Raw genomic sequence first — 27,586 nt, forward strand, 5'->3', positions numbered from 1 at the left:
CTGAGCCACCCAGGAATCCCTGTACTCTGATAACTTTACTATAAAATGGAATTGACATTTCTATCATCTGAATGTTTTATTTCTGTTGCAGCTGAAGGATGTACAGACTTTACCTTTAACTCTTAGATAAATAATATTATCTTTAATAGTATGAGCAGTAATTGTAACACAATCTGCAGCATACAAAATATTTAAAAGCTTCAAGCATTAAAACTAGATAGAGTTATTATCTAAGCATCAGTGCTCATCCATCTTAATAACTGCAAAAGTGAGGGGAACCCTGAGTGGCTCAGCGGTTTAGCACCTGCCTTCAGCCCAGGGCATGGTCCTGGAGTCCCAGGATCGAGTCCCACGTCGGGCTCCCTGCATGGAGCCTGCTTCTCCCTGCTTCTCTGCCTATTTCTCTGCCTCTCTTTCTGTGTCTCTCGTGGATAAATAAAATCTTAAAAAAAAAAAATAACTGCAAAAGTGAAATCTAAATTTTTCTTCCAACATGGATCTTAGGAAATCTGTTAACAATTTTTTGCCTTATGTTTCTCATTTGTGAGACAAAGAGTTGGGGTCGGAGAGTGGTAGCATTGTTGGGTAGATTAAATAATATATGCAGACTGACTACTATGAAGCCTGGCACTTAATTAGATGCTAAACCTATGTTAAAATCTAAGCCTCACAGGTTTTAGAATTAGATACTAAACAAATTAGTATAATTCTTAATATCCAAAAGCCTAAGCTCTTTTTACATCTATGTGGGTACCCTCTGAATTTTATCTGAAAGTTTCAAGTAAAGATACAAGTTGAAATGTAATTTAATTAATGGAAGGAATAGTAATATAGCATAAATTACAGTAGGACAAAACTAAAGAGCTCATTAGAGAAACTATCTAGAATAGTGAGCAGAGGATGATGATAGAGTTGCCAAACAACCTAGGATTGAATTCTCTCATTTACCAGCTGTGACATTGGGCCAGTAACTTAATGTTTCTGATCTCATTTATAAAATAGGCTTAATAATACCTCTGTGTTTTGTGGCTTTGTTTTTGTGAATTTAAGAAAACATTTTTTAAACCTAGTTCAGTGTATGGTACCCAGTAGGCATTCAGCAAAAAGAAGCTATTTTTAATATTGTTATAATTACATCTAAGATGAAGACAATACAAACTTTTTAGAGTAGATTAGGTTAAATTTTCCATTTTGGATTCTAGCTTAAATCAGTAATGTTTCTAAAAATCACTCAGAAATAAGTCAAGGTAGCTGGGTTGTTTTGTTTTTGTTTTTTACGAGAACTTATTTATTTGAGAGAGATAACAAGAAAGAGCACAAGTGTGTGGGGAGACAGAGAAGCAGGCTCCCCACTGAGCAGGGAGCCAGGTGCAGGGCTTGATCCCGGGACCCCAGGATAATAACCTGAGCTGAAGGCAGATGCTCAGCCACCTGAGCCACTCAGGCACCCTGGAATCTGGGGCTTTTTTTTTTTAATATTTATTTATTTATGAAAGTCAGAGAGAGAGAGAGAGAGGCAGAGACATAGGCAGAGGGAGAAGCAGGCTCCATGCACCGGGACCCCTACGTGGGATTCGATCCCGGGTCTCCAGGATCGCGCCCTGGCCCAAAGGGCGCGCCACCCAGGGATCCCTATCTGGGGCTTTTTAAGTAAGAAAAGAAAGGAAGGAAGATATCACAATAGTATATAATTGGCCACACAGAATATGTTTATGAATGGTCAGATAGGATTTGTTAATAAACGTACAGTTTGTATACAATTGTATACAATTTTTTTTACAATTTTTAAATTATGTTTATTTAGTATATGTACACATAAAAGAAATCGCCCTCTGATCCCACCCAGCAGAAAACATGCACAAACCCAAGGTATATGTGGAGGGAAGGGGCCCCAGCCCCAAGTTAGTGGTTGGGATGGTGCAATCCTGGGGGTTCCAAGCCCCAGTCAGGAGAGGGCTGGCCCAAAGTAGTGGGCAGTCCCCCTGCTGCCAGCCCTAAAATAAGCGTGCGCCATAGCCAAAGGTCTGTTTGAGGCCCTCAAAGTAGTACCGCTGCCAACCCTGACCTCTCTTCCTCAGGGGCAGGGATGCCTCTGCCTTCATGCACAGCTCAGTCTCTCCATTCTTGTCAAGGAAGGTCAAGGGGATGGTAGCAAAGTGCCCTTCTGGCCAAGATTTGTATAAAAATTGTATATAGTTGTACACATTTGTATACATTTGTATAAAATTGTGTTTCCTGAGATAATTATATTAAATACTTTCTTATATAACACTGGAATAGCAATAAAGGGAAAGTAAAAAAGAAATGAAAGACACTGTCTGCCTTTCAGTTGCTTGGTAGACAAAGACCTACATGTTAAAAATATTAGTCATTAAAAAAAACAAGATAATATGTTTTGCTACACAATGCAGTATAGTTAAAAAGTACTGGAGAAGGGGAAAGTCTCTACTGTCTAGAAACTTAGGCAAAGTCCTGGAAGAGGTAGAAGTGAACAGGATCTATAAGAGGAAGACCAAATAATGGCCTTTCTGGAAAGTGACCTTCATGGCAGAGAAGGATAAGCAGCAGGGAATAGTATGGACCAGAGACTTGATACTACAGTTTTGTGATAAGACTGACCTAGCTACTGTGTGAGTTCCTACTGGAGAGAGATTTGTATGAAATCAGAGCCTGCTTAGAAAAGGTGAATGAATCTAGATTATAGGCAACATGAAAACTGAGCTGGGACAGGGATTGAGGGTTATGTAGGAAAGGGGGCTGATGTAAGGTATTTCATTCATATTAGAATGAATAAGAAACCATGAGAACTTATAAAATAGAATGATAATTTTAAAAATGATACTTTGGGAAAGTTGGTTTATTATAGCCAAAATATATGATAGTGAAAATATTTTCAAATCATATTTATAATATTTTGTTAATCTCCTTACAATAAAATTCATTTTGTAGATAATGAAAGGGTTTTTTTAAATAAATTTATATCATATTCCTATTGTGCTTTTATATGCAAACACAGTTTTTAATCATTGTAAGTAGCTATTCCTTACCATATGAATTAAGGTGCCATTTTGAAACTGAGGTGTGGTGAATGTAAGTGGCTTCCAGGCTTCCATTAGGTTACATGACCAGCCAAAGGGCAACTCCTTATTCAGGGATACACAGGACTTGCTCTAAAAATTCTCTTTGATTGAAAAAGCATTTCTCACTATAAGCTGTGAACTATTTTAAATATCTCATCCTTAATATTTTCTTTTTTTTTTAAGATTTATTTATTTTAGAAAGAGAGTGGTTGGGAGGAGGAGAGGGAGAGATTGTCTTAAGCAGACTCTACACTGAGCACAGAGTCCAACATGGGGCCCAGTCTCATGACCCTGATATTCACGACCCTAGCTGAAACCAAGAATCAGATCTTATCCAGCTGTGCCACCCAGGCACCCAATATTTTCTTCTAATAAGAGAGTAGTAGATTTTGTACTTTTTGAGGACAAGAACTGCATTTAACTCATCTTTGAACCATCATAGTACCTCATACCTATGTACAAGCTATTTGATAAATGTTTACTTATTGGGAAAATTGGCTGAATGCATGGAACTATTAGATTCATACCTCTTACATTTTTATTGAGAGTCTACTGAAATGAGAAATGATAAAGGTCAGTTTAATTTGGCAACTAAAAAGTTAGTGATGATCTTAAAATAGTTTAAAAAGGCTGGCATGGGAAATGGGAACAGACTATGGGACATTGAGAAATGAGTTGGTCATGAAAAATAGGAGTTTGTCAAAGACCAACCCTTCAAAAGTTTTGAAAGTTATCAAAAGGCTGAAAGAGGTTTATTTTTTGTTGACATGGGCCATGTTTTTAAGTTGAGGAGAAGACTCTAATGCAAAATAAGATATTTTGGCACAAGAAAGTGAAGATACTTGAAAATAATAAGCTTTCAGAAAAGGTAGAAATTAGGGGCACCTGGGTGGCTCAGTTGGTTAAGGATCTGCCTTCACTCAGGTCATGATCCCGGGGTCCTGAGATTGAGTCCTATGTCAGGCTCCCTGCTCAGCAGGGAGTCTGCTTCTCCCTCACCCTCTACCCCTCCCCCCACTCATGTTCACTTGCTCAGTCTCTCTTTCTCTCAAATAAATAAGATCTTTTTTTGAAAAGGTAGGAATCAATAGGTTCAAAGAAAGAGGAGGGATTTGTCTTGTATATGAGAAAGACATGTTTCTTCCTCTAAAATGGAAAGATAGGTGTGTGAATATCAGAGTAAAAAATTTGAAGAGACAAATCAAAAAGTGGCTTTATAGTTCTCCAAGTTCTTAAATGAGGAATAGGAGTGGTTTTAGCGCAAAAATTACTTGATGTAGGATATGTAAAATAAGAACTAACACTTTCATATATTTAGAAAAATTTCTGCTTTTGATTTGCTTAAGATTTAGATTTTGATCACTATTTTGCATTTTTTTAATATGATTAGGTACTTCCATTCAGTCAACCCTTGGTGCCAATGGAGTTAGATTAGACAACCAGCCCATAGTCAAAAAAAGGCGGGGAAGAAGGAAGAATGTCGAAGGTGTTGACATCCTCTTTTTTAACAGAAATAAACCACCTAATCATGTAAGTAAAAACTACTGATCCTTGAGTCCAAAATTCAATCCTAGTAAATATATATGTAGCTGCTTTGTGAGTATCTTATAGAATAAAAATATTAATTCTGAAATTAGTTATTTTTGGATTGTATCTCAGAGGAATCCAACACTGCCCAAGATTCATGAAAATTTTAAATTTGAAAAATTTAGCAAAAATTTTTTTTTCAGAATTTTAAACAACTTTTTTCCTCTTCAAAAAGACTTGCTTTTATTGGACCAAAAATCAAATGATAAAGCATTGAAAATAGTATTTTCATTTGGTGTTTTTCTACAGGTTACTTTAGGCTTAACCACCTCACAGATTTCTACAGGGATAAATCCAGCACTGTCCTATACTCAACCTCAAGGAATTCCTGATACAGAAAGTCCAGTTCCAGTTATTAACCTCAAAGATGGGACAAGACTTGCAGGCGATGATGCGCCAAAGAGAAAGGATTTGGAAAAATGGCTTAAGGAGCATCCAGGTTATGTGGAAGATTTGGGAGCTTTTATTCCTGTAGGTGATGGCTTATAAATCTTGATATATTTTATTTTTGTGGTTTATCAAATCTGCAATGATGAAGCATACATTTTTACCCACTTATGTAAATATGTGTTCTGCCCAAGAGTAAGAAAAATGAGCAGAAAAAAATATCATTTTTCCCATGATACAACACAGTGCCATTTCCATTTTTCCATTCTGCATTTAATAATAAAAATTGCCTCCAATATACAGAGTACTGTGTTAGATCCAGTGAGGGTTGTAAAGGTATAAGATTTCCAGTCCTTTTCCTCAGGGAGTTTACTTTAAAATACTAATGATCATATTAAACAAGAAGAGTTTTTTTAAAAAAAGATAGCACTATAAGGCATGTTCATAAAACAGCAGCCAGTCTGATATTGCAGGATATGTGAGATATTGAGTGGGGTAAAATAATAACTGGATAGAAAAGTGAATTTAGGTCCAGGCTCTGATGGGATGGGTCTGCCATGCTGAAGAGTGAGCATTCATCTCTTGCAATGTTCTCATTGGTCAGAAATAGCTACAAACATCAAGCCCTGCTTTGTTAAGTTGTAGAGGTAAGCGACATGGTTTGATGGAAAGAGTTTCATTGCCAGATACTACCACTTGCTGGTTGCATGATCTTGAGGAAGGTAACCCCTCCACACCTTGATTCCCATTTGTAAAATAATAATATCTTTTAATATTGTGAAGATTACTTGAGGGGAGATAAGCAAGACTATTAGTGAGATGAAGAGAAAAGCCCCAACTAGCACAAACATAGATTGTATCAGCACAGAAAAAAAATCTGATATTTACGATGAAATCTATCAGAAAAAAAAAAGGAATTGTATGATTTAGAGGAGGCTGCTCCAGCATTATTGGCAACTCCTTCAAACATTAGGAACACAGTGGTCTGTGAGAGCATTTAAGGAAGGACCTCATTTCAGGAACCAGAATGCATGCAGAATGATAGTGTTTTGATCATATGATGGCCTTAATATTTGTTTAAATATATAAGGAAAAGATTTATATAATCCTTTTTAAAGTCATATTTAATATTTTATTATACTGTTGACCCTTGAATACCACAGGTTTGAATTGTGTAAGTTCACTTAGACTTTGATATTTACAGTACAGTACTGAGAATGTATTTTCTCTTCATTATGCTTTTCTTAGTAACATTTTCTTTGCTTGAGCCTACTTTGTAAGAATACAGGATATAATATAAATATAGCATACTACATATTTGTTAATCAACTGTTTATATTATCAGTAAGGCTTCTGGTCAACAGGCTATTACCAGTAAGTTTTAGGGTAATCAAATTATATGTGGATTTTCGACTATGTAGGGGCAGTACTCCTAATCCCCATGTTGTTCAAGGATCAATTATATCAAATATTAAAATATTTAAAGCTTAAATATTTTTAAATTATATATTTTTATATTATATATTTAAAGCTTAAATATTTTTAAAGTGTAACTAAAGGGTAAATTCTTTAATATATTAGATATATATTGAAGGTAAAATATATGTATCTTTAATATATTATATGTAATTTATATATGTATCTTTAGTATTATAGAATTAAATTATTGGATCAGCTCTTTTATACTGTTTGCACAAGTAAGGATTTTTTTTTTATTTTTTTTTTTTTTTTTGCACAAGTAAGGATTTTAAAGCAATTTCTTTGGTTATATATTTTAGAGAGTGCAGCTCCATGAAGGTAGGCCCAAACAAAAAAGGCATCGTTGCAGAAATCCTAACAAACTTGATGTTAATAGTCTTACTGGAGAAGAACGTGTTCAACTGATTAACAGAAGAAATGCCAGAAAGGTATATATATATTTATTGTTAATCCTTTATATTTAGGAGAACTTAAGAACACTACTTCATTATGGAATATTCCCTAACAGACATGGAAATGGGTTAAGACTAGCAGTTTTGTGGGAAAAGACATGGACTATAATTTCATGCAATCTAATTTCAGTTCCCACATTTTTGGCTAAGCTGTGGAATAAAATAAGCAAGTCACTTTACACACCTGTGCCTAATCAGTGTGGCACTACAAAAGGACACTACCTTCAAAGCAGTGGTTCTCAACAGGGGGCAGTCTGGTCTTCCAGGGACATTTGGCAGTGTTTGGAGACATTTTTGGTAGCTACAACTTGGGAGGTGAGGAGATAGGTATTGGGGAGATGGCAAGCAAGGAGAAGAATGCTGTTGACATCTAACAGGCAGAGGTTAGGATGCTGCTAAACATTCTACAGGATATGGTATGGTCCCTCACAAGACCCATCCAGAATGTCCATGGGGCAAAGGTTGAGAAACTGATGAAAGAGGTACTATTCTCATTCAAGCCATTGGAGATTTACATTTTTATCACTGTAATTTCCTATTAGATGGCCATAAAGTATTTTGTTCCTTTAAATCAGCATATTACATAATTTTCTGACAGGTGAAAATGAAATGTCTTAAACAAAGGTCCCTAAACAGAATAAGGGCACTGTAATATTTCTCTTTCTGCTTTTTTGACTGATGAATGCTGAGTCAGTTTTTGCAAATTCTATTTCTAAACCAAATGTTCAACATTTGTTTCCCCAAATTATTTTTGTTTATGGATTGATAGATGTCTCCTTCACCTCAAAAGTAAACGATAGAACACCTGTGGCACTCTTTTGTAGGCTTATAGAGCTGATGTTTTTATTATGTTTTTTTTTAATGTGGATAAGCATGTAACAAAATAAAAAAGATGGCCTCAGAATAAGAACAGAAGATTTCTCATTGAGTTTCTTCACTCAGAAATTAAATTACCTTTACAGTTGTTTTAAAATTGTTATGTGCACCAATTCATTAAAATTAATACTAATTTGTCCCCAGTTTTATGGAGAGAGTTTATTCAGCTTTTGTTAATGCTTTAAAATGATGTCATAGGGAGATTAGGGAAAAAAACAAGATGATGTTTTAGTAGCATTTTACCTAATTTTGTGCTTACATAGATGATTACAAATATTTGCACTTCATCTTATAACAAAAGTTAGCATTAGCAGATATGAATAAATTAGTTTTAGCCAATTTTAAGGAAATGAAACAGTTTTTTATCTTTACCTGTTAGGTATTAAACACTCCTAATTTTATCTTTAACTGTGGTAACTGGACAAGGGGCCTGTTCATTTCCCTTAATTTGTAGTTATCTATTGTTCTGAGTCTCTAGCATATAGGCTTAAGGACTGAAAAGAATCTACCTGCTGAATCCCCCATAAACCACCCACAGGGCCTTCATTTAAATTGGAACTTAATGAAAGGGATAACAAAAAGGAGAAGGCAACAGAAATCACAGAGACTAAGACTATAGAAAATACTAAAAAAGAATACTTCTAGGTATTATAAATGACCATATTAAAATCCTGTCTATATCCTATCAAGAAATAGTATATACTCAGAGAGGTCTGGAAAGAGGAATTACAAAGTACCTTTAGAACATTGAATTGGTAGATCCGAATCATTTAAGTTTTAAAATATTTTAATTTCCTACTGATTAGTATATGTAGTTTTTAAATCTTTTCATAATGTGATTAGTTGGTTATATCACTGTTCACATTCCAAAGATGTTTATATTTTTATACTTCAGGGTTTTAATTTATATAATAGATAAGAACATGAGTTTGTGAGACCGGAGTTTGAAAGCTGCCCCTAACGCCTACTAGCTGACATAGGTGACTTATATAAGTTCTCTGAGGCTTAATTCCTTCATTTGAAAAACAGAAATAATACTATCTCAAGGATATAGTGAGAACTAAAATAAATTTACATACTTAAAGTCCTTACCATGATACTTGGCATATAATCAGAAGAAGAATTTATTGTTATGTGCCAGATGCTATCCTAAGGCACTTAAATTGTTTCATTTTATCCTCATAAAACCCTGTGAGGGAAGTGTTATTCTAATCGCCATTTTACAGATCAGAAAACTGAGGTTCAGAGAGATTTCCTGGTTTATCCCAGTTCACATAGCTGGTAAGTTTGACTCCAGAGGGTATATGCCCTTAACTAGGATATATTGCTTATCTAGAAGAGCAAGTGAATGGTAGTTATTCATTTTACTATTCCAGTCACTTTACTTAAAGCATTTAAAATTTATATTACCACGTGTCTATATAGGATATTAGCAGCACTTTTGGCTTATGGTAGTCCTTTTTAATATAGTAGAGATTGTCAAAGATGATTTAAGAAACACCTGTGTTTTAAGGAAATAAACTCTGTATAGCCCAGAATAAAAGCAAGAAATATCTTCATATTTAATAGTGTTTTTAAGTGTCTAACAATCTTTTTTATTTGCAGGTTGGAGGTGCATTTGCTCCTCCTTTGAAAGATTTATGTAGATTCCTGAAAGAAAATTCAGAATATGGAGTAGCTCCTGAATGGGGAGATGTTGTTAAGCAGTCCGTGAGTATTTCATAAGTACTAACTCACACATCATCTTAAAAATTAGATGCCATTTGGTCAGACTGAGAAAGACAAATACCATATGACTCCACCCATAAGTGGAGTCTAAAAACAAAAACAAAACAAAAAGCAGACTCAGATCTATAAATGCAGAGAACAAACTGATGTTTGCCAGAGTGGTGGTAGGTGGGGAGATGGGCAAAATGGATGAAGGGGAAATGGAGGTACGGGCTTCCAGTTATGGATGAATAAATCACGGGAATAAAAGGCCCAGCATAAGGAATACAGTCAGTGATACTGAACAGCAATGTACTGGGACAGATGGCAGCCACACTGTGGTGAGCGCAGCATAATGTCTAAACCTGTCAAATCACCAAGTTGTACACCTGAAATTTAATATAATGTTATGTGTCAACTGTATTCAAAGAGGAAAATTAGCTGCCATTTAATTATATCAGAGATGAAATTTTAAGAATTAACAGAATAATGTGTAAACACGTGCCAGTGTTGAGTTCACAGTTTTTATTTTGCAGTACACATTGCAAATTACTCAGATGCTTGTTGAATTAGATTGCAGAATCAATATGTACTGATCTGTTTCTATTTTAATCTCTAAGATAACTATTTGACCAAGGCCATAAAGAATAACCAAAGATGTGGGGAAAGAAATATATAAGGATATTCATCATAGTATAGTAGTAAAAAATTGGGAATATATGAATAGCCCATTCATATATTGGAAAGCTGTGCCACTGCCGGTGCCATAGCTTAGCTGATTAAAGTGCTTGTCTAGTAAACTGAAAAACTGTGCCACTGTGCATAAATTATATCAGAAGAACATCTAATGACAAGGGAGAAAAAGGTCACAATATGTTAAACGGGGCAGTAATTAAGCTCTTGGAAAAGCAAAGCCTAACTATGTGGTAAATGCTAAATAAAGAACAGCTATTATTTCTATAAGTGTCCAAATGAAGAGGGCAGGCTATAAACTATGTTCATTGTGATTCTATTTATTTTAGAAATGAAAAGTGGGAAGAATTATAGAATCTGTATATATGCACAAGGGAAAAATGAAATATACTTCCTAAAATGTTAGCAATGGTTTCTGAGTGGTGAAATTATGGATGATTTTTTTTCTTTGTATTTTTTTCATTGTCTTGTTTTCTGCAGTGAGCCCTAGTGCTTTTGTAAAGAAAACAAATAAATTGATCAGTTCAAAACAAGATTTAAAAATAGTACCATGTAAAAAAAAAAAAAATAGTACCATGTAAAATAAATAAATAAAATAAAAATATATTTTAAAAATTTAGAAATAAAAATAGCACCATGAAAGGAGCACCTAGGTGGCTCAGTTGATTAAGCGTCTACTTTTGGCTCAGGTCATGATCTCAGGGTCCTGGGATCAAGCCCCATGTGGGGTTCTGTGCTCAGTAGGGAGCCTGCTTCTCCCTCTCCCTCTGCCATTCCCCCTGCATGCTCCCTCTCTTGCAAATAAATAAAAACCTTTTTAAAAAGTAAAAAATAAGAATAGTATCATGAAGGTCTTTGAAACTGCTGTCTAGGGAGGGGTCTGGCTGGCTCAGTTGGTAGACTATGCAGCTCTTAACCTCAGGGTTGTGAGTTCAAGCCCCACCCTGGGCATGGAGCCTATTTTAAAAAATAAAAAAAGAGAGGCATTGAAACTGCTGTCTAGAACTGCACTGTCACAAACAGTAGCCACTAGGCATATGTAGCTGTTGAGCACTTAAAATGTGGCTGCCTGAATTAAGGCATATACATATTATATAATAAGTATAAAACACTGGTTCAGGAATTTTTTTAATATAGTTAACACACCATGTGACACTAGTTTCAGGTGTTGTACAATATAGTGATTTGACAAGTTTATATATTATGTTATGTTCACCACAAGTGTAGCTACCACCTGTCACCATACAGCACTACTACACCATCACTGACTATCTTCCTTATGCTGTGCTTTTTATTCCTGTGACTTGGGGAACCTGAGCAGCTCAGTCAGTTAAGCGTCAGACTCTTGATTTTGGGTCAGGTCATGATTCCAGGGTCATGAGGCCAAGTCCCACTTTTCGGCTCTGCGCTGGGTGTAGAGTATGCTTAGGATTCTCCCTCTCCCTCGGCCCTTCACTGCCCACCCCCCATAACTGGAGCCTGTGTCTCCTACTTTCACTCATTTTGCTCATCCCCCCACCCTGGTTTAGGATTTTGAAGACAAAATTTGGAAAAAATAGAAAATATATTTATTTTCATAGATTACATATTGAAATGGTAATGTTTTGGTTAAATTGCGTTAAATAATAAAAAAAATTGTGTTAAATAGACTATATTACTAAAATTAATATCACCTGTTTCTATTTTACTTTTTTTTAAAAGATTTTATGTATTTATTCATGAGAGACACAGAGATAGAGGTGGAGACATAGGCAGGGGGAGAGGCAGGCTCTTCTAGGAGCATGATGGTAGGACTCGATCCCAGGACTCCAGGATCACGCCCTGAGCTGAAGGCAGACACTCAATCATGGAGCCACCCAGGCATCCCTATTTTACCTTTTTTTCATGCAGCTACTAGAAAATTTTAAATTATGTATATAATTTGCATTATATTTCTGTTGGACAGTGCTGATCTAAAGGTTCTAAATTCCCATCACTTCTAGGAGTTCTGAGCACAGAAAGTCATGGGAGAATCATTTGAACGTTTTCAGCATGGCTTTATCTCCCTTATTCCCATTATTCCCAAAGTGACAAAGATTCACATGAAGAATATCATTGTAATCTTAACCTTTTACTTTGTCTATCCGTTCCTTATTGTTCTTCTAGCTTGGAAGATGGGCACTTCTTTAGTCTTTTAGAGTAATTAGTGATGTGAAACATGTAAGGGTGTGGAAGTAACCCTCATGAAAAAATGCCTTTGGACCTTCTGTTTGCTAGAACTCTTCTACAAATGTATGCCTCACAGTATGGAAGAAAGCTAGAGACCTCTTTCTGCTCTCTTACCCTATGAAAAAATGAGAAGTGGAAGAACTATTTCAAACCACTACTTATAATATGAAACTGGCTATTTTTTCCATAATTGGTTATGTTCTATCAATACAGACTAAAGTTCATGAATAATTACCGATCTTATTGGGATAGCTATTAATTTTATTCTAATATAGCTATTGTTGCTGATTTTTTTTTCAGGGATTTCTTCCAGAAAGTATGTATGAGCGTATTCTCACTGGTCCTGTTGTGAGAGAGGAAGTCAGCAGGCGAGGGCGACGGCCTAAAAGTGGAATTGCCAAGGCTACAGCGGCAGCGGCGGCAGCGGCAACTGCCACCAGCGCGTCAGGCAATCCTTTGTTAGCCAACGGATTACTTCCAGGTGTGGATCTCACAACCCTTCAGGCCTTACAACAAAACCTACAAAACTTGCAGTCCCTGCAAGTAACCGCAGGGTTGATGGGAATGCCTGCTGGCCTTTCTTCTGGAGGAGAAGCTAAAAACATGGCCGCCATGTTTCCCATGCTGCTGTCAGGAATGACTGGCTTACCAAATCTGCTGGGCATGGGAGGACTCCTGACAAAGCCTACAGAATCTGGAACAGAAGAGAAAAAGGGAAATGACTCGAAGGAGCTAGAAGGAAAAAAAGAAAGGACAGAGAGTCAAAATTCAGAGAATGGGGGAGAAAACTCTGTGTCAAGTTCTCCTTCCACATCCTCTACTGCTGCATTAAATACAGCTGCAGCTGCCAACCCATTAGCTCTTAACCCACTACTGCTATCTAATATACTCTATCCAGGGATGCTGCTCACTCCAGGCCTTAATCTCCATATGCCAACTTTGTCCCAGTCCAATACTTTTGACGTACAGAAAAACAAAAACAATGACTTAGGCTCGTCTAAGTCCCTAGAAGTAAAGGAGGAAGATTCCAGAGTTAGAGATCAGGAAGACAAAAGGGGAACTGAACCAAGTCCTCTCAATGAGAACAGCACAGATGAGGGTTCAGAGAAAGCCGATGCTTCATCTGGATCTGACAGTACGTCATCATCATCCGAGGATTCAGATTCTAGTAACGAAGACTGACTCCCAGACTGCACTTAAATTATGAACTGATTTTGGATTTTTTTCTTTAATTATGAATTGTAAATACCCCAGTGTTGAGTGCATCAATAACTTACTGACCGAACATTTCAGTTATTTGTTTAGAAGTGCAAACTGCTTTCAGAGACGTTTTGCATGTAATATTTCTTAAGATCCATAAGTTTCTGAACTCGTATGTACTATCAAATACATAAAGGTGTAAAATTACAACAAAAAGGCATTATAATTTTGTTGGGGGTTAATTTTATGAAAATTATGCTCAATAAGAGTTGTATATTTAATATATTTGCAGTGAACACAGAATACTTTATGCATATTACTGATTTAATTTGAATATAGTTTTACAGCCTCCTTGACACCTATAATTTACAGATCAAAACTCAGCAATAATTTGGGCAGCTAATGAATGTCATGAAAGCTGTAGAATCTACATCACCATCCATTGCTTTAATTACATGAAAATGCTCTAGTGTTGTGATGCACTGCTGACGTTTCCAATTCAGGTACAAGTGTGTTTTAAAGAAGAAATAAGTTTCCCAATCAGCCAATTTAACTGGCTACCTGTTACCTCAGCTGAGTTAGTTTAGGAAGTTTACATTCGTTTCTAATTCTATACTTGTTTTCAGGGGTTTTTTAAACACATCCTATATATCATGTTAATCGGGCAAGAAATAGGACTTGCTTTTTGCTGAGCTTAACTCTGATATCAGTAAAATTAAGTCATAAAAGAATCTTGTGTCATGTGACTTTGGCACCCTCTAGACATACTTAGTTTTACTTATTCAAAGTTTGGCCTCCTATAAGAAATCATTATGTCTCCAATGAGTAATGTCTGTTTCCAGGGTTCAGAAAAGGCAAACTCATGATATACCACTGAGAAGAACCTTCCACACAGCATACTTCATGTAAAAGAAACCGTTTGTTTGCTTTATTTGTGTAGATTTCTATTTGTGTTTTATGTCATGGAAATATTCCAAGATTAACAGATCCTAGTGATAAAGTAATATGCAGAATAGTCTAAATTCATTTCTTTTTTGAGTTTCTAGGTATAAGCAGACTAAATGTTGCCCAGAATCAGTGTTGGGTTGTCAGTTTATATTAAATATACTGAGTTGGCCCATTTTGAATATGCACTTTGAATAATCTCAAAAAATATATACAAGCTATACCCGTAAACCACAAAAATGGAGCCCAAGGCTTCTGATCAATTTCTTAGAACCCTTTCTCATGTAAAATTTGTCCGATATTTGATTTGTGATACAGTTTCTCCTGCTAAAGCTGCTATTAATTCCGACAAGATGTAGAGATCCGCAATCACTTTCATGTACATTTAAAACAATTAGGACTGAATTGGACATAAAATATCATTTACACCCTAAGGAGAGAAAGATGTTAGCATTTTTCTGGTACTTGAATAAGTCAGTGATAAAGTTTGCGAGGGAGTAAATTTAGGGGGAAAAGTACCCCACTTCTCTCCCACAGGAAAAAAAAAATAACTTTCAGTGCGTTTTGATAGCACTCTGTTTTGTCATAAATCCATCAAATTCTATTGGACTTTCCCAGGTCTTTACCAGTAAATTATGTTTATGTAGGATAACTAATCCCTTATTATAGAGACAGTGTTACATGTATTTACAAAATCATATAAGTTCCATCGAGATTGTATTGACTTTTTTGTATTTTTCCCAAAATAGTACTTTGAATTGATAGTTCTTTATGCAATGTCTTAGCAATAGTCACTATAATGCCCATCCAGGAGAAGTGGGTAGTAATTCTTCATCATGAAAATGATATATTACATATTTAGTATCTTCCCTTTGCAGTATTGCACTTTTGTTTAACTAGAATACACCTATGAGATAGCCAAAGTTTTTCAAACACAGTTAACTTAGTTTGCAGGTGGGGTATTTCAACACCATCCATATTTCCCTCTCTCCCTCTAGTTCTACCCACATAATCTTTATTCCTTTCTTTCCCCCAATTTAAAAAAAAAAAAGGGGAAAAAAAGCCCTAGATCTTGTCACTAAAAATCTAATTTATATCAAATTTATGAGATAAAGTATTTTCCTAAGTATGATCAAATGAATTTGGTTAACATCTTAGTGATTCTCTTTCTATGTAATAAGGCAATTGCAGTTTTCAAAGCATTAAGGCTAATACTAACTTTAAATTTTCTCTTGGGTTTCAAGACACTTCTATTTAGTATTGATTGGGGAAAAGTTGTCCAGCTATCAGCTTAAAAAATGCAAATATGGTTGTGTAAAGTTAAGGGTTATAAGGAAAAAAAATCAGTAGAATTACATAATACTAAAGTTGCAGTTGAAAGGATATCCAAGTATGTGTTGGTAGTTACTAAAAGAATTATAGCTGTTATTGCCTTGTATTTATAGCCCTTGTTTCAGGTTTCATGATTCAAGTCTTAGTCCAATTTTTCTTTTGGACATTTGCAATATTTACCAGTTGTGTTTTGTGTAGTCTGAATTTGCTTTCTGTAGTTGAGCAAACGTCTTAAAAAGTCATTTGTAATTTATTAAATTACTTTCTATGATGTTCTATAGAGCAAATGGAAGTTTAATTATTTTTTATTAAACATATTCTTTGACTACCCATGATGTCAGCCTCTGTACATGACAATACTCCTTTTTTTAATTGACTTTTGTCTGTAATTTTATCTTAATTCATTTGTGAAAGCAACCATAGTCCTAAATCTCTAAAAGGAAAGTATACCTCGGAAGAATTTTTAAAAGACAGAAGTTGGCCATAACTATATCCACAATATCATTATTTCCTTAAGTTTTCTTCTCCTGACCTTTAAAATTGTCCAGAAAGATGTACATAACCTCATAAAGGAGTATATTTTGGATATCAGTGATTATTTCTCCCCTTGGTCTCAAGAGTCTTTCCTAATTCATCACTATTGTTTTCAGTGTTTTTGTAAACGTGAAAGAAATTTAGTATTCCCCTAATTAGAAAGGTAGAACAGTAGAGTCTCATCATGCACTCATTTAACTTGGAACCCATTCAACTATACTTTCATGCTTAGGAAAACTTTGTTTTTGTACAATATAGCATGTAAACACAAGCCAACTACTTTGTCTAGTGCTCACCCAGAGGAACAGTAATCTATCTGTACCAGTGCTAGAGGAAGAACTGGCTATGGTAGATGTTTTTGAAAGAAGATACACTATGTACAAAACAATGTATTCTGTAGTTTGTGAGCTATAGGAGAGAGAGTGATTTTTTGACTACAGGTAAATGTTCATCTTCTGCAACAAATTTAGGACTTAGTCTCTCCATAAATACAACTCCAGCACATAAGCTATTTATTTTAAAATGCAGAAAAGCACAAAGAAAAAATACTGAAATCATCATAAACCCACACTGAGATAAATACTGTTCATACAGATATCCAGTGTTTTTATATGTGTGTTATCTACATGTAGTGGGTTGAATCCTGTCATACAAAAATGTATTCAACCCAAAACCTCAGTATGTGACCTTATTCGGAAATAGGGTCCTAGCATGTGTAATTAGTTATGATGCCATTATACTAAGTCGGGGTGGGCCCCAAGTCCAATGACTGGTTCCTGATAACAAGAGGAGAGGACAAAGGGAAGAAAGTCAAGGGCCAGGCAGCAGAGATTGGAGTAATACAGATGCAAGCCAAGGAACACCCCAGGATTGTCAGCAATGCCAGAAGCTAGGAGAGCAGCAGATTCTCCTTCAGAGCCTCCAGAAGGAAGCGAGCTGGCCAACACCTTGATTTTGGACTTCTGGCCTGAATTGTGGGAGAATAAATTTCTGTTGTTCTCAGCCACCCTGTTTGTGATAATTTGTTATGGTAGCTCTAGGAAACTTAGACAATACATCTTCATGTAAAATATTATTTGGGACATAATATTTACTGTTCTGCCCTTAATATACTGACCTATGTCATAAGTACCCTGCGTTGTGATGCTTAATACATAGTATTGTCTCAAGTCTACGTAAGATGTAACTTATCTATGTACTTAAAAATGGACTTTTGAGTTTCTATATGCATCTTTTGCATTAATCCCTATGACTTCCTTAATCCCTAGAAGTGAAAGTACTTCCTCTGTTTTTAAGGATTTTGATTTGTGTTGCCAAGTTTACAACGATGCCATTAGTAGCAATTTATACTTCCACAGCAGCATACATTTTGTGCATGCTCACCCCAAAATCTTACCAATACTGTGTATTGTCTTTTGAAGTAATCTTTGCCAAATTAATAGGCAAAAGTACCATCTTGATGAATTTTTAAATTATTCTTCCTTTTTCTTACTAAAAAATAAGACATATTCTAGAAAATTGGGGGATGGGGCATTGAGGAAGAGAAATTGGGGAAGCACAAAATAAACCAACCCCCCCCCCCCCATAATGCTGAATGCTCAGAGATAACTGTTAACCTTTGGGTCATTTTTCTTTGCATATACATATTATATATTATTAAGAATGGAGTTATACTGTACATACCACTTTGTAACCTCTTTCATTTATTATATATCATGATACTTTTTTCCATGTCATTAAAGAATCTTTCACAGCATTTTTAAGGACTTTCTCATTCCACTATACAGATGCAACATTATTTAGTGCCCAAATATTGAGCATTTAGATATTTTTCAGTTTGAGGCTATTTAAGCAATGATATGTTTGTAGTTGAATCTTTTCATACACTTATGATTTTTTTTCATTAAAATAAATACCTAGGCATGAAATAGGTATGTTTGAATTTTAAGACCAGTTGGATTGTATTGTTTTCTACCCCAACAGTAGAGCATTAAACTACTTCCTTTTCCGTGTCTCTTTAGCAACCCTGGGCATGAAAATATTTTTTAATCTTTGTCAATTTGATATACAAAGAAATAGATTCTTAGTTTACATTTCTATATTAGCAATATAAAGTCTTTCGTATCTCTTCATAAGGCCATTTGTATTCTGTGTATTAACTGTTCATGTTCTCTGTGCAATATCTTAAATAAGTGGTAAATATTTTTCTCAATTTGCCTGTGAGTTTTGTTTTTGTTTTTTAATGTGCAAGTTTTACATTTTTATGTGGTCATTTTGATATTCCATTTTTTCACATTTAAGTTTCTGACATTTTTCCACAGAAAAATCTTTTCACCCCAAATTCTATATATGTTTACCTTTTTTTTAATATTTAGTGCCTTTGTTGACTTAGAATTTATTTTGTAAATTTTTTACAAAAAAATTACATATAGTATAAGAATCATAATTTGAATTTTTAAAAAAAATTATGCAGTATCCCAGCATTATTTAGTATATGATGTCTCCACTGATTTGACATGCCTTCATTGATCATAATTAAATAATTCATGTATGTATATATGAATTATTTAGATATATATGAATTATTTAGGTCATATCTATCATAAATATGCATGATGTATCTATGATATATCGTGTAAACAGTAAACATAAGAAAACTGGAGTATCTATACTAATAAAAGATCAACTTTGAAACGAATGTTGCTAGAAATTAATGAGAACATTTTATAATAAGGGTCATTCCATCAGGAAAATATAAGACTTATACAGGCACCTAACAACAGAACCACAAAATACATGCAGCAAAAACTAACAAAATTGAAAGGAAAATATACATGATAATGCTTGGAGACATAAGTATCTCACTTTCAATAATGGATAGAACAAGTAGGCAAATGGTCAACAAAACAAGTTTAGACAACACTATAAACCAACTAGACCTAAGAAGCATGTTAGACACACCACCAGGATTTTTTAAAAATTATTTTAAGGCACACAAGACAATTCTCCAGCATAGACTATAAATCAAGTCTCAAATTTTGAAAGATTTAATAATACCAAGTATGTTCTCCAGCCACAATGGAATGGAATTTGAAATCAGTCACAAAGCATGGATATTCACAAATATGTGGAAATTAAATAACACACTCATAAATAACCAATGAGTCTTAGAAATCTCAATCTCAAAGGAAATTAGAAAATATTTTCAGATGAATGAAAGCAAATACAACATACCAAATCATATGAGATGTAGCCAAGGCGGTGCATAAAAGGAAATTTCTAAGTGTGTTTACACTTATATTAAGAAAAAAATCTCAGATCAACATAACTTTCTTCTTTAAGAAACTAGGAAAAGATCCAATTAAACCCAAAGCAAGAAGTAAATAAAGATTTCAGCATGATTAATGAAGTAAAAATTAAAGAAAATTTACAAAATTAAAGGTAGGTCTTTTAAAAAACCAACAAAATTGACAAATCTTCAGCTAGACTGATCAGTAAAAACAAAGAAGCTTCAAATTACTAGATTCAAAGATGAAAGGATATTCCTATCCTTACAGTAATAAAAAGGGATCATGGGAATAATATGAATATTGTATGCCAATAAATTAGATAAAATTAGTTGAAGTGGCAAATTCTGAGACACAAACTAGTAAAACTGAATCAAGAAAAAGTTGAGACTATGATAAAGAACATAATAAAGTAATGAGACTGAATTAGCAACAAAAATACATGATAAAATCCCTGGATGAGGTGGCTTCATTGAGGGGAAAAGAAAAAAGAGCACCTATTCCTCACATGCTCTTCCAAAAATGGAAGAGGAAATATACCCCAATTTGTTTTATGAGGCCCATACTATCCTGATACTAAAGCCAAAGACACCACAAGGAAACTGCCGGTTGATAGCCCATACGGCTATAAAATGCAAACTGAATCCAGCAACATATGAAAGGTATACACCATGACCAAGTTGGATTTATCCCAGGATTGCAAAATTCTTTCAACAGACAAGAAACAACTGATGTACTATTAACAGAAAAAAGGAAGGGAAGCCTCATAATTGTCTCAATAGATGCAGAAAAAAACATTTCACAGGGAAATGAGTGGGGGGATGGGCTAGATGGGTGGCAAACATTAAGGAGGGCACTCATAATGAGCAAAAAAAAGTTTTGGGATCCCTGGGTGGCTCAGGGGTTTGGCGCCTGCCTTCAGCCCAGGGCATGATCCTGGAGTCCCGGGATCGAGTCCCGCATCGGGCTTCCTGCATGGAGCCTGCTTCTCCTCTGTCTGTGTCTCTGCTTCTCTCTATCTGTGTCTCTCATGAATAAATAAATAAAATCTTTAAAAAAAATAAATTAAAAAAAAAGTTTCATGAGATCCAATACCCTTTCATGTTTTATTTATTTATTTTTTTAAAAATTTTTATTTATTTATGATAGTCACAGAGAGAGAAAGAGAGAGAGGCAGAGACACAGGCAGAGGGAGAAGCAGGCTCCATGCACCGGGAGCCCGATGTGGGATCGGATCCCGGGTCTCCAGGATCGCGCCCTGGGCCAAAGGCAGGCGCCAAACCGCTGCGCCACCCAGGGATCCCCCTTTCATGTTTTAAAAACAAAAACACTCGGTGTCCATCGAAAGATGAATGGATAAAGAAGATGTTTATGTATACAATGGAATATTACTCAGCCATTAGAAACGACAAATACCCACCATTTGCTTCAACGTGGATGGAACTGGAGGGTATTATGCTGAGTGAAGTAAGTCAATCGGAGAAAGACAAACAGTGTATGTTCTCATTCATTTGGGGAATATGAATAATAGTGAAAGGGAATATAAGGGAAGGGAGAAGAAATGTGTGGGAAATATCAGAAAGGGAGACAGAACATAAAGACTCCTAACTCTGGGAAATGAACTAGGGGTGGTGGAGGGGGAGGAGGGCGGGGGGTGGGGGTGAATGGGTGACGGGTACTGAGGGGGACACTTGACGGGATGAGCACTGGGTGTTATTCTGTATGTTGGTAAACTGAACACCAATAAAAATTAATTTATTAAAAACAAAAAACAAAAAACAAAAAAAAACAAAAACAGTAGGGATACAAGAGAACGTCCTCAACCTTGTAAAAGGCATCCATAAAATACCCACAACTAACATCATACTTAATAAAGATTGATTTTTTTTTTTTAAGAAAGAGAGTGAATGAGGGAGAGGGACAGAAGGACAGGAAGAGAGAAAGACTCTCAAGCAGGCTCCACTTGCTGAGCCCAAAGCAGGACTTAATTTCATGACCCTGAAATCATGACCTGAGCCAAAATCAAGAGTCGGTCACTTAACCAACTGAGTCACCCCGGTGCCCCAAGATTGAATATCTTTTAAGTCATGACAAGACCAGGGTGTCCACTCTTGGCACTTTTACCGAATATTGTCCTAGAGGTTCTATTCAGGGCGATAAGGCAAGAAGAGGAGAAAAAGGCATCCATACTGGGAAGCAAGAAGAAAAACTGTTGCAGATGACATGATCTTGTAAATAGAAAATCCTAAAAAACTCACTATAAAACAAAAACAGCTATTAGAACTAATAAAAATTTTTAACAAGGTTGCAGAACACAAGTTCAACATAAAAAAAACATTGTATTTCTATAACAAGCAAAAACAATTGGTAAATGAAATTAATAAAACAAATTTATGGTAGCTTCAAAAAGAAAATATTTAGAAATAAACTCAACAAAAGAATACAAAACCTGTACACTGGGCAGCCCTGGTGGCGCAGCAGTTTAGTGCGGCCTGCAGCCAGGTATGATCCTGAAGACCTGGGATCAAGTCCCACGTCAGGCTTCCTGTATGGAGCCTGCTTCTCCCTCTGCCTGTGTCTCTGCCCCTCTCTCCCTCTGTCTCTATGAATAAATAAAACCTAAAAAAAAAAAAAAAAACCTGTACACTGAAAAATACAAAACATCACTGAAATAAATTATTTTTCTTAAAGATTTTATTTATTATTGAGAGAGAGAGAGAGAGAGGCAGAGGGAGGAGCAGGCTCCACGCAGGAAGCCTAACATGGGACTCGAACCCGGGTCTCCAGGATCACACCCTGGGCTGAAGGCAGGCGCTGAACCTCTGAGCCATCTGGGCTGCCCCACTGAAAGAAATTAAAGAGGACCTAATTAAATTATAAGAATTCCCAAACTGATGTACAGATTCAGTGTAGCTCCTATCAAAACCCCAGCTGGCTTATTTGCCGAAATTGACGACTAGATCCCAAAATTCATATAGAAATGCAAGGATTCAGAATAGGCAAAATGATTCTTTTTTAAAAAAAGATTTTTATTTATTTGAAAGAGAGAGACAACCCACAGAACTTGGGGAAATATTTGGAAGTCATGTATCGGATAAATACCTCGTAGCAGAAAATATGAAGAAATCTTACAGGGGCGCCTGGGTGGCTCGGTGGTTGAGTGTCTGCCTTTGGCTCAGGGTGTGATCCTGGGTCCTGGGATTGAGTCCCACATCAGGCTCCCGCAGGGAGCTTGCTTCTCTCTCTATGTCTCTGCCTCTCTTTCTCTGTGTCTCTCATGAATAAATAAAATCTTTAAAAAAAAATCTTACAACCCAGCAATGGAGACAAAAGCCCAGTTGTAAAATGGGCAAAATATTTGAATAGACATTTCTCTAAAGAAGATATACAAATGGCTAATAAGCACATGAGCATATGCTCAACATTGTTAGCCATCAGATAAATGCCAATCAAAATTAAAAACTTTATAACCCTTAAGATGGACAGAATCAAAAAGGCAGATGATAACAAATGTTAGCAAATATGTGAAGAAATTAGAACTCTCTTACACTGCTGGAGAGAATGTACAATGGTGCACACATTCTGGAACACAGTTTTGCAATTGCTTGTGGTATTGCCCTATGACTCAGCAATTCTATTCCTAGGTAAAGACCCAAAGAAATAAAAACATACGCCCACACAAAAACTTTTCAACAAATACTCATATTAGTGTTCATAGGAGCCCCCAAGTATAAAAAACCCAAATGCCCATCAACTGATAAATGGATAAATTAAATATGAATATTAGTCACCAATTAAAAGGCATGAATTTTTTTTTTTAAGATTTTATTTAGGGACAGCCCAGGTGGCTCAGCAGTTTAGCGCCGCCTTCAGCCCAGGGCATGATACTGGAGACCCAGGATCGAGTCCCTCGTGGGGCTCCTTGCATGGGACCTGCTTCTCCCTCTGCCTGTCTCTGCCTCTCTAAATTTATTTATTCATGAGAGACAGAGACACAGGCAGAGGGAGAAGCAGGCTCCATGCAAAGAGCCTGATGTGGGACTCGATTCCGGGACTCCAGGACCACACCCTGGGCCAGAGGCAGGTGCTAAACCGCTGAGCCACCCAGGGATCCCAAGCTCCGTCATGGATAAGCCTTGAAAATATTATGCTAAGTGAAAGAAAAGATCACATAGTGTATGATTCTGTTTATATGAAATGTCTTGAATAGGCAAATTTTCTGTAGAGATGAAAGTAGATTAGTGGTTGCCCAGGACTGGGAGCATTAGACTGCTAATGGGTATGGGGTTTTTGTTCTTGTTTTTATGAAATGATGGAAATGTTCCAATAATAGATTTGAGGTTGTTGCTTAAATATGAATATACTAAAAAAACTACTGAATTGTATGGTGAATTGTAAAGGGGTGAATTGTATGGTATGTGGATTTTGTCTCAACAAAATTGTTTTAAAATACCGAAGGTAAAATTTATGAACTCAATGTAAAACCTTTTTAACTTTAACCTCAAAAAACTCATTTTCCCCCATCACATCTTACACAGCCCGGCCTCCATGGAGCTCCTGAGATTATGGAAACCACTGCTTCCTCTACTGACCTCTTTTGCTGATCCTTGAGGTTTAGACTGGCTAGCAGCTCCTGCTACTCAAGAGCAGGCCCTTGGGACAACAGGAAAAGCAAGGGTCCTGGAACCTCTTTTGCTCCCCTGTGCATTTACTGCCAAGATGAGACCAGGAAATTTCTCTAATCTGTGATCTCCACTTCAACTCCAGCCTAGAATATCTGGTTGGCTGCATGACACCCCATCTGCATGTCCAAACCTAGGCTCCAAACCTAGATTACTCCTCACCATACTTTTAGATGCTCAGACCTAACACAGGTGTCATCCTTGACAACCCCCCCCCCCATATCCAATCCATCAATAAATACTGTTCCGTATTCCCATTTTCCAGGTTCAGGGAATGAACCCAACATATGCATATAATTTTGCATTGTCACCAAATCCACTAAATTGCTGTAAAAGGAATTCTTTTAAATGACAACCCATAGTACAGGGAGAATAGGAAAAAAAAAAAAAACCTCCACACAGTTATAAAATTTTGGAAACTGAAGCAGACCACTGAAAATTGACCAAAGTTTCCAAAAAAAAAAAAAAAAAAAAAAAAAAAAAAGCTAAATCCCAAATTGACAGTAGGAAACGCTGAAAACTGGGACCTCCTTTCCATTTGCTAAATGGGAGGCTGCCAGATTCATGTGTTGCTTAATAAAGCTGATTAGATCTTCAGGAAAGAAAAGAAAGAAAAGAAAAGAAAAGAAAGAAAAGAAAAGAAAAGAAAAGAAAAGAAAAGAAAAGAAAGAAAAGAAAAGAAAAGAAAGAAAAGAAAAGAAAAAAGAAAGAAAAGAAAGGAAAGAAAAGAAAGAAAGAAAGAAAGAAAGAAAGAAAGAAAGAAAGAAAGAAAGAAAGAAGAAGGAGGGAGGGAGGAAGGAAGGAAGGAAGGAGGAAGGAAGAAGAAAAAGAAGGAAGGAGAAAGAAGGAACGAAAACTAAAGAAGAGGAAAGAGAAAAAAGAAAAAAGAAAGGTAGGCTGAAAGTTAATCCAAGTTACATTTCTGTATCCCAAAACATTTTAGGATTTAGCAGCCCCAAATTCATCTACAACTAAGAATAAAAGAGTGACTATTAACAGAAAAAGTGGGAAGCCTTTCCCCACTCTTGGCCACTGACTGTCCCCCTGGCGTCTTGGCAAAGGTCTGGAGTCTGGAAAGTTTTTCTGTGCTGGGTGCCTCCAGGCATAGGCAAGGACGTGGCCACCCACCGTATGGAAACAAAAAGATTAAGTGACTGCTACTAAAGCTTACTATCCTGAGCCATTTCCCCCAGTTGGCTCCCAGAATTCTGGCATCCAGACATATTTTGTAGCAGGAGATTCAAAGACAATTCACTGGGGACTCTAATTTTTTCCCCAAGAAAGCACTTTAAAAGCTATTTTCATGATGGTTACTCAACAAATAGCACACTTTGATTACCCTACACAGTGTTTCTCAGTGGGGGGCAATTTTTTCTCCCAGGGACATTTGGCAATGTCTACAGACATTTTCAGTGTCACAATTCGATGACGGGTGTGTGTCCCACTGGCATCTGCTGGTAGGTATCAGCGATGCTGCTAAACATCTTATGACGCACAGGACAGTCCCTACCTCCCACCCCACAACAAGGAATTATCAAGTGCAAAATGTCAGTAGTCCCAAGCTTGAAAACACCGTGTCCTACAGTCATCAAGCCTCATTATGTACTGAGAGCTTCCTATTAGCTTAAAAAAAAAAAAAAGCTTTATTGAGATGTAATTTATATAGTACAAATTCACCCATTAAACATGTACAAGTCAATAGATTCTAGTATATTTACAGAGTTGCACAGTCATTACGACAATCCTGTGTTATTTTATATTTTATGATTATCATGGGGTGGGTTGTGGAGAGGCAGAAGGAGAGAGAGCATCTTAAGCAGGCTTCATACCCAGTGTGGACCCCAAGGTGGGGCTCGATTTCACAATCCTGATATCATGACCTGAGTCAAAATCAAGAGTGAGATGCTTAACCAACTGAGCCAGCCAGGCGCCCTAGGACCACAATCCAATTTTAAAACGTTTATATCGGGGATCCCTGGGTGGCACAGCGGTTTGGCGCCTGCCTTTGGCCCAGGGCGCGATCCTGGAGACCTGGGGTCGAATCCCACATTGGGCTCCCGGTGCATGGAGCCTGCTTCTCCCTCTGCCTATGTCTCTGCCTCTCTCTGTCTCTGTGTGACTATCATAAATAAATAAATTAATTTAAAAAAACCTTCTATTTAAAATAAATAAACAAACAAACAAATAAATAAATAATAAAACGTTTATATCACCCTAAAAAGAAACCTCATGCCCATTTACACCCATCAGTTTTTTTATCCCCAAAGTTTTAATTATGAGCAATTGCCAAGATCTATCAGACATCAGAGGAAAACTTTTAACAGAGAAGACAGAACAAACAGACAAACAGGGGTGCCTGGATGGCTCAGACGCTTAAGCCCCTGCCTTCGGCTGGGGTCATGATCTCCAGGTCCTGGGATGGAGCCCCAGGTAGGGCTCCCCGCTCAGCAGGGGATCTGCTTCTCCTTCTCCCTCTGCCTCTCCCCCTGCTTGTGCTCTCTCAGACGAATAAATAAGAAATCTTTAATCAGATAAACAACAAAGATCAGGGAACAGAAACTGCAGAGAGAGGAAATCTTACCAAAAGTTTTCAAAGAGATTGAGAATTGCGTCCATGGAGAGAAAGAAGATGAGGCAAAAAATGCATATTAGTTTACGTGTAATATATAGAGCAATAGAATATATTTCTACAAATTCAGAGAAGAAAAAGTCAGTAAAAACATGTTAGCAGAAATGAAACTTCAACAGAAATGTTAAATAGGAGTAGTAAGTTGAGACAATGTTTCAGAAAATAGGCAAAGAGACGGAAGGTAAAGAAAAACAAAATTCCAAGAGCAATTTAGAAGGTCCAATATACAATTAACAGAACAAAAAGAAAGAATATCTGTGAACTAAATAATTCAAGGAAATGTCCCAAGATTGGACATTACTTATTGAACGTCCAGCACGATGAATAAACATAAACCCACCCCAGAACACTTCATCAAGTAATTTCAGGATTCTGAGGGTGATACTTCTAGATCCTCCGGCCGCTGTGAATGCTCTACTTCTCAGGACTCACCCAATGACCTTGACCCTGACATCCTAGCAGGAACCCTTACAAGCCTCCAAAAGGTAAAGCCAAGACCGAGTTCCTA

At 36.4% G+C, this 27,586-nt stretch overlaps 1 protein-coding gene across 13 annotated transcripts in view; it reads left to right on the forward strand.

Annotated features, from left to right (window-relative positions):
- The window catches only part of CHD9 (chromodomain helicase DNA binding protein 9), a 221,508-nt gene extending 202,803 nt beyond the window's left edge, over nucleotides 1-18,705 (forward strand). For 9 of the 13 annotated variants that reach the window (XM_055330958.1, XM_055330956.1, XM_055330963.1 and 6 more), the window contains exons 35-39: nucleotides 4,471-4,610; nucleotides 4,917-5,138; nucleotides 6,833-6,961; nucleotides 9,467-9,571; nucleotides 12,770-18,705. In XM_055330958.1, the coding sequence (XP_055186933.1) occupies nucleotides 4,471-4,610; nucleotides 4,917-5,138; nucleotides 6,833-6,961; nucleotides 9,467-9,571; nucleotides 12,770-13,651 (1,478 nt within the window). In that variant the 3' untranslated portion in view covers nucleotides 13,652-18,705. The remainder of the gene's footprint in view (nucleotides 1-4,470; nucleotides 4,611-4,916; nucleotides 5,139-6,832; nucleotides 6,962-9,466; nucleotides 9,572-12,769) is intronic. The other 4 variants (XM_055330965.1, XM_055330966.1, XM_055330967.1 and 1 more) reach the window with 1 other exon arrangement.
- Nucleotides 18,706-27,586: the final 8,881 nt, after the last annotated feature.

The sequence above is a fragment of the Nyctereutes procyonoides genome, unplaced genomic scaffold (assembly GCF_905146905.1).
Source record: "Nyctereutes procyonoides isolate TBG_1078 unplaced genomic scaffold, NYPRO_anot_genome, whole genome shotgun sequence".
Taxonomy (NCBI): domain Eukaryota; kingdom Metazoa; phylum Chordata; class Mammalia; order Carnivora; family Canidae; genus Nyctereutes; species Nyctereutes procyonoides.